Below are 11,028 nucleotides of genomic sequence, written 5' to 3'. Positions count from 1 at the left end.
TGTGTGTGTGTGTGCGGGTGTGTGTGTGTGTGCGCTTATGTGTGTATGTGTGTGTGTGTGGGGGGGGGGTGCTTGTGTGTGAGTGTGTGCGTGCACGTGTGTGCGCACGAGAGTGCAATGCTCTCACGCCCACCCTCGTGATTGCTTCTTTCCTTGCCTGTCTGTGGCCATGTCTCGGCGCTTCCTTCCTTCCTTCCTTCCTTCCTTGTTTGTTTGCTTGTCTCTGTGCTTGATCCCATGACTCTCTCCTGTACTGCTTTGTTTACCGTGTGCATGGTGGGCTGTGATCTTCAGGGAACGTATGAATTGCACATCGACGCTCCAGCCGAATGGAACTTTGGTGAGTCTGGCAAGACGCTCTGCTTTCCATGCCACGTCCGTTCTCCTCGCGTGCGTTCTCCTCGAAGACTGGCACCTGCCTCACTTCATGTGTGTACGTGTATTGTGCGACGAAGATTCGAGGCAGGCGACCATCGCCTTCAATGGTGAGAGTGACAAGTGTTCGCGAGGAGAGGACATCAACTTCTCCTTCACTGGACTGGACGTGAAGGGACAAGTTGTGGCTGAAGCAACAGACATGGGCCCTGCAGGCGTCGAGGTGGCGCTACATGCTATCGAAGAGCAGGACGATGGAACGCCTCTTATCGCTGATGAGCACCTGCAAACGACCCTTACTGACAAACAAGGTTCGACACATGCCGTGATATTGAGAAAGAAAGAAAGAAAGAGAGAGAGAGAGAGAGAGAGAGTGTGTGTGTGTGTGTGTGTGTGTGTGTGTGTGTGTGTGTGTGTGTGTGTGTGTGTGTATGCGTGTGTGCGTGTGCGTGTGCGTGTGTGTCTGACTCCGTGAGCGCAGCCTTTCGTGTTCATGCACTCACCTACACCACCCCAACACACATATCGCATCACATCTTTCTGCAACCCTCCTCTTCTTCTCTGTACTCCGCAACGTCGACATTGCAGGCCATTTCACGTTCCACGACGTGCTGCCTGGGACGTATGCTGTGCGCGGGCGACACGAGCGGTGGTCCTTCAGCAAACCAACTCAACATATCGCCGTGCAGCCAACACGCGTCGACCACCCTGTCCTCGTGCTGTCCGGACATGACGTCGTGGTGAGGACAATGACATGACTGTGGTGGAACAGTTGAAAAACGCGGACTCAACACACAGACTCTTGCACATGTGTTCACACACAAGTTGGCACTTGCACACACACGTGCATATTCACGCATGTACTCACACACATATTCACATACACACGTTCACGTGCCCATCAGGTTCACGTGCGCGACCATGTTGGCAACGGCGTTCCTGGCGCCATCTTCGCCATCTCAACAGCGGCCGAGCGCGACGCGTGCGATTCCATCGACACAACAGCTGTGCAAGCCCACTTTGCAACGTAAGTCCCGTCAGTTCCCGGACCTTGGCGCTAAATGGCTCCTGCATGTGTGTGTGCGTGTGTGCGTGTGCGTGCGTGCGTGCGTGCGTGCGTGTGTGTGTTTGTGTTTGTGTGTGTGTGTGTGTGTGTGTGTGTGTGCGTGTGTGTGTTTGTGTGTGTGTGCGTGCGTGCGTGTGTGTGCGTGTGTGTTTGTGTGTGTGTGCGTGCGTGCGTGTGTGTGCGTGTGTGCGTGCGTGCGTGTGTGCGTGTTTGCGTTTGTGCGTGCGTGCGTGTCCCATGGCATTGTTGCTGAAGGGTGCAAGTCTCGACAATGTCGGCGTCACCATCACCATCACCATCACCATCACCATCACCATCACCATCACCATGTCCATTGTCGCTGCTGCCGCTGCAGGATGAAGGGCCATGTGTGGTGCACGGCGGTGTCGGATGCGACCGGTGCCGTCATCTTTACGGGCGTCAATCCAGGCCAGCACACCATCACGGGCGCTGTCCGCGACGCCAGCGGCGCAGTGTATGGCCTGCACCCGCGCCAGCAGCAAGTGACGGTCGCTGTCGGCGGAACGCAGCCACTGGACGACTTTGTTGTTGTCGCTGCGGCTGTCACCGGTTCATGCACTACGCCTGCGGGCGACGCCATCCCAGGCGTACGCGTCCGTCTCATTGCGCACGGATCCGGTAAGACACGCGCGATTACACGAGCGGTGTATCGTGGTGTATGGTGTGGATTGCATGTGAGGGTCTTGTTTGTGTACTTCTGCATGTGCGTGTGTCTGCTGCACGAAACCCCAAGATAAGCAGCTTATTTGATTGTCACTGATGCCCTCAAACACAAACACAAACACAAACACACATATGAACACGCGTGTCTCCAGATGGGGTTGAGACAGAGACGGGCACTGACGGCCGATTTGCATTTTCACATGTCAACCCCTCACTGCCATACGCCGTTGTTGCTTCCAAGGATGGGCTCGCCTTTGATCCAATTCAGGTGCCTGCTGTGTGCGGGGTGTGCATCATGTGTGTCGTGTGTGTCGTGTGTGTGTGTGTGTGTGTGTGTGTGTGTGTGTGTGTGTGTGTGTGTGTGTGTGTGTGTGTGTGTGATGACCACTTGCTTTGTTTTCTCACACGGTGTCACTGACGTTCGTTGAGTTTAGGTGACATTGGACGGGTTCAGCACTTCAATGCACATCCAGCCAAACCGCTTCAAGGTCGGTGGCCACCTTGACACTCAAACACACTCACGAACGAACGAACGAACGAATGAACGCACTCGCCCACAAACTCGCGAACTCACAAACTCACTTGCAGGTGTGCGGCCGGCTCGTGTCTGCTTCCCCCGTCGTCGGCAGCGCGCTCTCCACCGCTGGTGTTCGGGTCGTCGCCCGTTCATCCGCAGCAGACAGAGGTACCGTCCATGCTTTGCACAATGCACCACCATCATTAGCACTTCACCCTGTTGCAGGCTCGTAGTGATTAAACCTGCACCTCCCGACACACCTCCCGACACACCTCCCGACACACCTCCCGACACACCTCGCTCTGGTACACCCTCACGAAACCTGTTTGTAACGTCCTCAACAACACAGCTGTAGAGAGTGTAAGCGACAGCAGCGGGCGGTTTTGCTTTGAACTTCCCCCGGGCGATGCGTCTTTCAACATTGCGCCAGGTAGCAACAAAACACGCGCACAGACAGAGACAGAGACAGAGACAGAGACAGAGACCGAGACAGACAGACGGACGGACACACACACACGCGCCCGCGCGCACACACACACACACACACACTCTCTCTCTCTCTCTCTCTCTCTCTGTGGAGGTTCTCGACTCTGCTTCCCCTTCGCTGACTGTCCCTCACACGTTGTGCGTGCGTGCAGTGTCCGCCGCGTACTGGGAGCCGAAACTCATCGACGTGCACGTGACAGAGCCGCTGATGCAAGACAATGATGAACTTCCAACGTTTCGACAGGTATCATGCAACACCACCACCTTCGTGATGTCGATTCACACTCTTCGAGAGCCAGCCATGTACATGCAACTTCTTCGCTGCGAAGACAAACCTTCACACACGATGACACGCACGCAAACATACACGTATACACGCACACCTGCAGGTTGTTGGTCGCATCCGAGGGGTGGTGCGGTGTCTGGATAAGTGCAACGATGACATGCACATGTCCATCACGGCCGCTGGTGAGGGCAAGAAGCGGTTCCCCGTGGCGATTGAGCAGGACGGGACGGCGTCGTTTGCAGTCGACAACGTGGCTCTGGAGGCGTTTTCCGTGAGTGTCTCGAAGCCAACGTGGTGCTTCACGCCCAAGATGGCGGCGGTGGTGGTGAAGCCGCACGACATGACTGTTGACGGGCAGCGCGTGGACAGCGTCGACTTTGAGCAGAGGGGATACAGCCTCAAAATCACCGTAAGTGGTGCGCGCGCGTGTGTGCGTGTGTCTTTCTGTGTCTGTGTCTTTGTGTGTGCGGCTGTCTGATATGTGTGTGTGTATTGTTGTGTGCGTCTGTCTGTCTGTCTGTCTGTCCGTCTGTCTGTCCGTTCATCTGTGTGCATGTGTTCATCTGTGTGCATGTGTGTGCCGCTGGCCCGAGCGCGGGCAACCGGCCCTGAATTCACTCATGCACCACGTGTTGTTGTGCACACATCCTCACATGGTTCATGCTTCTGTCAAGGCGTCGCACGATGTGAACGTGAGCATCAGCCACAATGCACATAAGGACGCCGAGGTCGTTCTCGTGGCAAAGGGGAAATCACGGTGCGTTCTGACCTCCTTGATTCGTGCTTGTGTGTTCTGGCCCTGAACACGTGCTTCTGTTTGTCATCCTCACGCCCGTTCACACAACATGTGTTCGCCTTTCTCACACCAATACGCACATGCAGCATTTGCCTCCAGAATCAGGGGGTGTACACCATCACCCCGCGCTCCTGCTTCCGGTGCGTGGGCGCTAGGGCCGATAACCCAATGTCTGCCTTTCATGCTTGCGTTATCCTTCTCTGCCCAACATCTGTTCGCCTTTCTCATCTCTTGTGCTGCTGTGTGCTGGTGACAGGTACAACCAGGACAGTTTCGTGTACGACACATCAAACCCGCAGCCCATCGACCTCACCGCTCACGTACGTGTGTTATGTTCATGATTGTTGTTTGTGTGTGTGCGTGCGTGCGTGCGTGTGTGTGTGTGCGTGTGTGTGCGTGCGCGCGCGCGCGTGTGTGTGTGTGTGTGTGTGAACACGTATGTGCCTGTGCGTAGGTGCGTGTCTGTACATGGGTGCGCTTGATGCTGCGGTATTGGCTGTCAGCAATGTAACGTGGAAAGACACATGTTCACCATGCCGTCACCCTGCCCTGCCTGTCTCTCTATTTGTGGTCGTGCCCACAATGTGTGACAACCATTGCAGGCTGTGACGTTCACTGGCACCGCGCTGCTGCCCAAGATGTGCTCGTCGCTCACAGCAGAAGCTGTGGACGATGAGGGCACCACTTGGCCAGGGACGACGGCCTTTGCCGGCAAGCGAGGTGCGTTGTGGCCTGAGTTTGTTCGCGTTTGCTTTCATTTGTTTCTGAAGAAGAGGGTGGATGTGTATGTGTGCGTACATGGGCATGTGTGTTTAAACGGCCACCGCACATGTGCCTGGGCATTCACACGATGATCGCCACCGATATCACAGAAGACGCATTCCAATATGAGTTTTCTGTCGTCGTTCCGCTCGGTATCAACGCACGCGTCGTTCTCTCCGGCTGCCGCCTCTATTTCTCCCCGCCCTCCACACCCTTGACCCTCCCGGTGTGTGTGTCTTTGTGTCTTTGTGTCCTTGTGTTTGTGTGTTTGTGTGTGTCTGTGCTCGTTTGTGTGTGTGTGTGCTCGTTTGTGTGGGCTCGTGCATGTGTGTCTGTGTGTGCTCGTGCATGTGTATGTGGGCTCGTGCATGTGTGTCTGTGGCTGTGTCTGTGTCTGTGTCTGTGTGTGTGTGTGTGTCTGTGTATGCCTATGTTATAACCCCATTTCTGTGTCCTGAGCTGTTGCAAAGATGCGACTTCAACACGCCCGCTGTAGCTCATCTTGTTTGCTCATACATGCATAACCAGGAGAGCGGGTGTCCCGAACCCCTGGCGCCGTTTCATGGAAAGGAGGGGATCCGCGTGTCTGGTCACGTTGATCCCCCGCTTGCAGGCGTGAACGTCACACTCTCCACTGCCTGCAAGGAACGCCGCCTCGAAACAACACAATCCTTCACCACAGCCAGCGATGGCAAGGTTTGTGTGTGTGTGTGTGTGTGTGTGTGTGTGTGTGTGTGTGTGTGTGTGTGTTTTACTCTTTTGTTGTGTGTGTGTGTGTGCAACGTTTTCACGTGCCTCCTTCCTTATCCTCCTTCTTTTCATCCACGCGTGCACTCGAAACTTCCTCACTCGCACATGCACCCGTGTGCTTCTTCCTCTCGACGTAACCCACTGTCATCGCTGCGTCACTTGCATGCAGTTTATTTTTGGACCCGTGTCCGACGAATGCAGAGTGCAGCTCAGCGCTGAAAAAGAAGGTAAGGACTTGCCGTCAGCGCCAGGGAGTGATAGTGACCTACCGACCGCACTGCAATCTTACCAACTCAAGCAATGCACCAGCTCGCAGTGACACATGCACTGCGGCACAGGCAATACAAGCTCACTACGCAGTCCAGCTTGCTTGTGATTTGTTGTGTATCAGCCTGCTCACATTCTGCGTGTTCTCATGCCGGCTTATGACTGCCGTCTGCCTGCAGGATATGAACTCATCCTGGCCGAGGGCGAAACGAACACATTCAAGGCCATCAAACTCGGTGCTCTGGAGCTTTCCGTCGCCACCCCGAGTGGCGAACCAGTCAAGGTGGAGCGATCTGACTGAATGCACATGCTTTCTGACGGTATCTTCGAGTGCGCCTGTTCTATGGCACCATTCACTTCCCTCCCCCTCTGTTCACACAACACACACACACACTCACGCACACACTCACGCACACTCACACACACATACACACACACACATACACACACACACACACATACACACACACAACTCCACATAGGGCGCCGTGTTGACAGTGACGGGCGGGACATACAGAAAAAGTCGGGCCACGCGAGACAACGGAACAGTCATCTTCAAGCACTTGAGTGAGTTTTCCTCAAGTCGTGTTGGATATCACCTCCTGTTGCGCCTTGCTGCCTTCTTTGCCGCAGTCCAGCCAATTTTGCCGTCAGCTGGCTGTGCACTCACATCCACCCACTCCGATCCCGTGTTCTGCAGGACCGATGCAGTACTTTGTGAAGCCGCTGCTGAAGTCGTTTGTGTTCCGGCCCGCGTCGTCGCTGGTCAACATGACCGCAGGACAGCTCGTCCATGTCTCCCTCACCGCCGTCCGCTCGTCGTTCAGCGTGTGTGGACGTCTCAAAACACCGAGTGGCAGCATCGAGAATGGCCTCAAGCTTGCAGCGACGTCACTTCAAGGTCTTGATATCACGCATGCATGTGTGGAGCGTGCGTGCTTGCTGCGGGCAGCATTTGCTGCTTCAGCTTATCTTTGTTGCCGTAATGCCTTGGCAGCTCGCTATCTTCCCAGAGCACTTGTGATTGCTACTTTTGCCAACAAACGCTACCACTACCACTACCACAACACCACAACCACCATCATCGCCACTTCCACTAACACCACCACCATCGCCGCCATTGGCACACCTCGATGTTGCGTCGCACCAGATGGCTCCGTGGTTCGTACGGGCACAGCCAATGCCACAGGACACTTCTGCATCGAAGACCTCCATCCCAACACGACTGCCCGCGTTGTTCCTCTTCTCGAGAACAAACCGACACTCACCACGCGCCCAACACACATGGACGTGCACGTGCGTTTGAAAGTGGTGTGGTCGTGCATTTCTTGTTCTGATCATGCGGCAGCAAGTGCTTCATCGCCTCCCGTGCTCTCTGTTTCGCCTCTCCTCTTCGTCGCGTTTGCATTCCATGAACTCGAACGCCCCATATATGCCTCACATGTCTTCGAGCGTGGCGCGCATGTGTGTGTGTGTGTATGTGTGTGAATCAGGTTGGCGAAGCAGATGTCGACGACGTGAAGTTTATCGTCATTCAACACAAGTCGACGTGCGTTGTTGCGGGCACTGCCCTGCATCTTCCACTGCAGAGCCGCTCACGCATTCGCGCACACCTTCTCCTCGACGGCGCCATCTTTGCCTCTGATTTCCTCTTTCCCGCAACGCATTTCGAGTTTGAGCTTCCACAGCCAGTCGAGGTCACTGCCTGTGTGTGTGTGTGTGTGTGTGTGTGTGTGTGTGTGTGTGTGTGTGTGTGTGTGTGTGTGTGTGTGTGTGTGTGTGGGCATGTTCTTGTCCTTGTGTACTTGCCCGTCTTGTGTACACACGTACTTTGGCAATTTTTGTTTGTGTCGTGGAGTCTTATTGATTTGTTTCAGGCTTTTTGTTTGTCCTTGGGCTCACCTCGCTCGCTCACGTTGTTTCCCTAACTCCACCAATATAGGGTAGCATCAAAGTACAGCTTGCAGATCAACAAGGGTACAATGCCTTGTGTGTTGTTATTGCTGCTGCTGTTGTTATTGTTGTTGTTGTTGTTGTTGTTGTTGTTGTTGTTGTTGTTGTTGTTGTTGTTGTTGTTGTTGTTGTTGTTGTTGTTGTTGTTGTTGTTGTTGTTGTTGTTGTTGTTGTTGTTGTTGTTGTTGTTGTTGTTGTTGTTGTTGTTGTTGTTGTTGTTGCTGTTGTTGTTGTTGTTGTTGTTGTTGTTGTTGTTGTTGTTGTTGCTGCTGCTGCTGCAACTGTCGGTCCCTGTCACATCAACGCATCCATCCGCTTTGGTGAAATCATCTTGTTGTTGGAGGCAGTCGGTGCTCATTCCATGATGCGGATGTTGCCTTGCTCCCGCTTTTTGTTTTGGGCAGCGTGTTGGTGGAAGCGCCGGTGGATTCATGTGAGGGCACCCGTGTGCTGGCCCTCCCCGTCCCACAACACCAGGCCAGCACGGTGAGCTGCTCCATGCAACAAGACAAGACGCGGGCACCTGTGTTCTCAAATGCATGTGATGGATTTGTGAATTTCTGCCTCCTCCACCGCCACCCTGCTCACCACCACCACCATCCCTGTCACTTGCTGTTTGCGCTCTTGCAGACACGCTCCTCAGCAGTTCAAGGAGAACAAGCGAACATGCGTGTGAACGCAGTGCTTGGTGTTGCTGCCTGCGTGTTTATTCTCGCCACGGCAGTATTGCGCCCCCAACTTGCTCGCTTCAGGCCATGACGTGCCGCGCGCACGATTGATTGCACAATGACATATTTCGACAACCCTACGTTTTCCAGACCCCTTCAACTGGCCGCTCTCCTCGGCTGAACCCTCTGTCCAATTGTGATACTAGAAGATTGAACTTGATTCTGATGCTGGTTTGAACACCACACACTAAACAACTTCAAAATGAACGAAACTATCAACTTCCGCTCAAGCATGAACGCAGGGCAAGGCATCAAACACACACACACACACACACATACACACATACACACACACATACACACATACACACATACACACACACACATACACACACACAAAATTACAGGGTGCTGCTATTTTGGGGTTGATGTGCGCACGCGGGACGAGCGACTTGCAACGCTGGATGCTCTGGAGCCGGACGCGTTTCCAGGCGTTCTCGTGCTGCGAGGGCGAGAGGTGGCATAATGGGGGCTGATTTGCGATGAAAACACACGCAGCTGTTGCAACTCTTGTTCCTGTTGGCACACATGTGCGGCAGTCGTGGATGTGAACGTGAGTTAAGTGAAGGAGTGAAAATGATGGAGATTGACAATCGCTGACACTACAAACACCATACAAACACACACAAACAAACAAGCAAACAAACAAACAAACAAACAAACAAACAAACAAACAAACAAACAAACAACAAGCAAACAAGCAAACAAGCAAACAAGCAAACAAGCAAACAAACAAACAAACAAAACCGCACGCATGCACACAAACACGCAACAAAGCACGATACAAACCCCTCTCCCAACACACACACACACACACACACACACACACACACACACACACACACACACACACACACACACACACACACACACACACAAACAAAACACGTACACACACCTGCGTCTTGATCTTCTGCCTGGCGAGGTTGAGGCTGTGCTGGGTGCGATCGAGAGCAAGGCTCGATTCCTGCAGCTTGATGCGCAGGTCGTCCGCCTCCTTGATCAGCTCAACATCAATGTCATCATCGCCAGTCGTTGACGCCGGGCCGACAGAGACGCGCCTGTGCACCATCTCCAGCTCCAACTGCCGCGTTCTCGCGCGCTCCGTCTGCAATTCGCCCTCCAGCTGCCCAACCCGATCAGCCAGCACGTCCCGCACCTCCTGCAGCTCGTGCTCCAGCCGCGAAATGACGCCCTCCCGGTGCTCCACCACCTGCCGCTGCTGCTGCGCCATCTGTCGGATGTGCTCCTCTGCAAGCTTGATCTGCCGCGTCAACTCGCCAACGGACGCCTGTTCTGACGCCGCGCTCGCGCCGTCGGTGCTCTCCCCAGCAGCAGCAGCCTTGAGCATGCGCTCGTTGTGCTCTGCCAGCATTGCCACCTGCGCCGCCAGCTCGTCACACCGCGTGGCCTTCATGTTCCGCTCCACGATGAGGCCCTCCACCCGCCGCTTCAGCGCATCCGAGTGGGCCAAGGCATTGGACAGCTTCTGCTGCAGCCCCGCAATCTCGTGCGTGCTCCCTTCCGCCACCGTGCGCAGCTGCTCAAAGTCGCTCATGGGCACCACGTTCTCTGCCTGCTGCTGCTGCGCCTGTGCCAGGTCCTCCTGCACAGCGCTCAGCTGTTGCTGCAGCTCGGCCGTCTGCTTCTCGCCGTCCTCCGCCCGCTTCACCGCAGCCGCGTGCTGCTGGTGCAGGTACTCGTACGACTCCTGCCATCGCCGGCTGTTGTCTGCCGCGGCGTGCCTGTCCTGCTCAACCTGCTTCTTCAGCGCATCCACCTGCTGCTGCTGCCGCTGCGCCGTCTTCTGCTCGGCCACCAGCCGCTGCTCCAGCGCCTTGATCTTGGCCTGCGCCTTCTTTGTCTTCTCGCCGTCGCCCGTGGCTTCGTCCAGCTGCTTCTGCAGCGCATCCATCGACTTGCGCTCCAGCGTCAGCTGTTCCGTTCGCCGCGCCAGCTCCTTGCGCAGCTTTGCGCCCGCTGAGCCGCCAACGCACCGCCCCACCACCAGCTGCCCAACACACACAGCGGCAAGAACAGACGCCAACGCGAAGACGAGCGAGCAGGAGGACGGGACGCCCGCCGCTGCTGCAGAATCACGGAGCACGCTGTCGATGTTCATCCCAAACACCACCAGATCACCATCCACGCCAACCAATCCGCCCAGCGTTGCCCCGCCAACACATGCAGTGGGGGCAGCACCTTGCTGCTGCTGCTGCTGCTGCTGCTGCTGCTGTTGCTGCGGTGACAGTTGTGGTGGCGGTTGTTGTTGCTGCGGTGGTAGTTGTTGGTGATGCGGTGGCAGTTGTTGATGATGTGGTTGTAGAAGTGGTTGTTCTTGTTCTTGCTCTTGTTGTT

The 11,028-nt window shown here is 55.2% G+C and overlaps 2 protein-coding genes across 2 annotated transcripts in view; one reads left to right on the top strand and one right to left on the bottom strand.

The window, feature by feature from the left end:
- The window catches only part of PTSG_04300 (uncharacterized protein), a 9,572-nt gene extending 682 nt beyond the window's left edge, over window positions 1–8,890 (top strand). The window contains exons 3-28 of the mRNA XM_004995142.1: window positions 295–340; window positions 456–686; window positions 964–1,115; window positions 1,281–1,402; window positions 1,797–2,080; window positions 2,278–2,393; window positions 2,560–2,613; window positions 2,714–2,810; window positions 2,992–3,072; window positions 3,281–3,372; window positions 3,518–3,823; window positions 4,089–4,171; window positions 4,297–4,350; window positions 4,467–4,530; window positions 4,813–4,930; window positions 5,083–5,198; window positions 5,501–5,668; window positions 5,892–5,949; window positions 6,169–6,272; window positions 6,472–6,556; window positions 6,690–6,890; window positions 7,140–7,285; window positions 7,483–7,686; window positions 7,932–7,966; window positions 8,347–8,428; window positions 8,573–8,890. Coding sequence (XP_004995199.1) covers window positions 295–340; window positions 456–686; window positions 964–1,115; window positions 1,281–1,402; window positions 1,797–2,080; window positions 2,278–2,393; window positions 2,560–2,613; window positions 2,714–2,810; window positions 2,992–3,072; window positions 3,281–3,372; window positions 3,518–3,823; window positions 4,089–4,171; window positions 4,297–4,350; window positions 4,467–4,530; window positions 4,813–4,930; window positions 5,083–5,198; window positions 5,501–5,668; window positions 5,892–5,949; window positions 6,169–6,272; window positions 6,472–6,556; window positions 6,690–6,890; window positions 7,140–7,285; window positions 7,483–7,686; window positions 7,932–7,966; window positions 8,347–8,428; window positions 8,573–8,701 — 3,228 coding nt within the window. The 3' untranslated portion in view covers window positions 8,702–8,890. The remainder of the gene's footprint in view (window positions 1–294; window positions 341–455; window positions 687–963; window positions 1,116–1,280; window positions 1,403–1,796; window positions 2,081–2,277; window positions 2,394–2,559; window positions 2,614–2,713; window positions 2,811–2,991; window positions 3,073–3,280; window positions 3,373–3,517; window positions 3,824–4,088; window positions 4,172–4,296; window positions 4,351–4,466; window positions 4,531–4,812; window positions 4,931–5,082; window positions 5,199–5,500; window positions 5,669–5,891; window positions 5,950–6,168; window positions 6,273–6,471; window positions 6,557–6,689; window positions 6,891–7,139; window positions 7,286–7,482; window positions 7,687–7,931; window positions 7,967–8,346; window positions 8,429–8,572) is intronic.
- Window positions 8,891–8,968: 78 nt separating this feature from the next.
- PTSG_04299 (uncharacterized protein) overlaps window positions 8,969–11,028 on the bottom strand; it is a gene marked incomplete at its 5' end in the record, with an annotated part of 4,046 nt that continues 1,986 nt past the window's right edge. Inside the window, 2 exons of the mRNA XM_004995141.1 lie at window positions 8,969–9,186; window positions 9,569–11,028. The exon at window positions 9,569–11,028 is cut by the window's right edge and continues 563 nt beyond it. Of these exons, the coding sequence (XP_004995198.1) occupies window positions 9,025–9,186; window positions 9,569–11,028 (1,622 nt within the window). The 3' untranslated portion in view covers window positions 8,969–9,024. The remainder of the gene's footprint in view (window positions 9,187–9,568) is intronic.

Source organism: Salpingoeca rosetta, assembly GCF_000188695.1.
Source record: "Salpingoeca rosetta unplaced genomic scaffold supercont1.9, whole genome shotgun sequence".
Classification (NCBI taxonomy): Eukaryota; class Choanoflagellata; order Craspedida; family Salpingoecidae; genus Salpingoeca; species Salpingoeca rosetta.
Note: the sequence above shows the minus strand (reverse complement) of the source record. Positions and strands in the feature narration are given on the sequence as shown.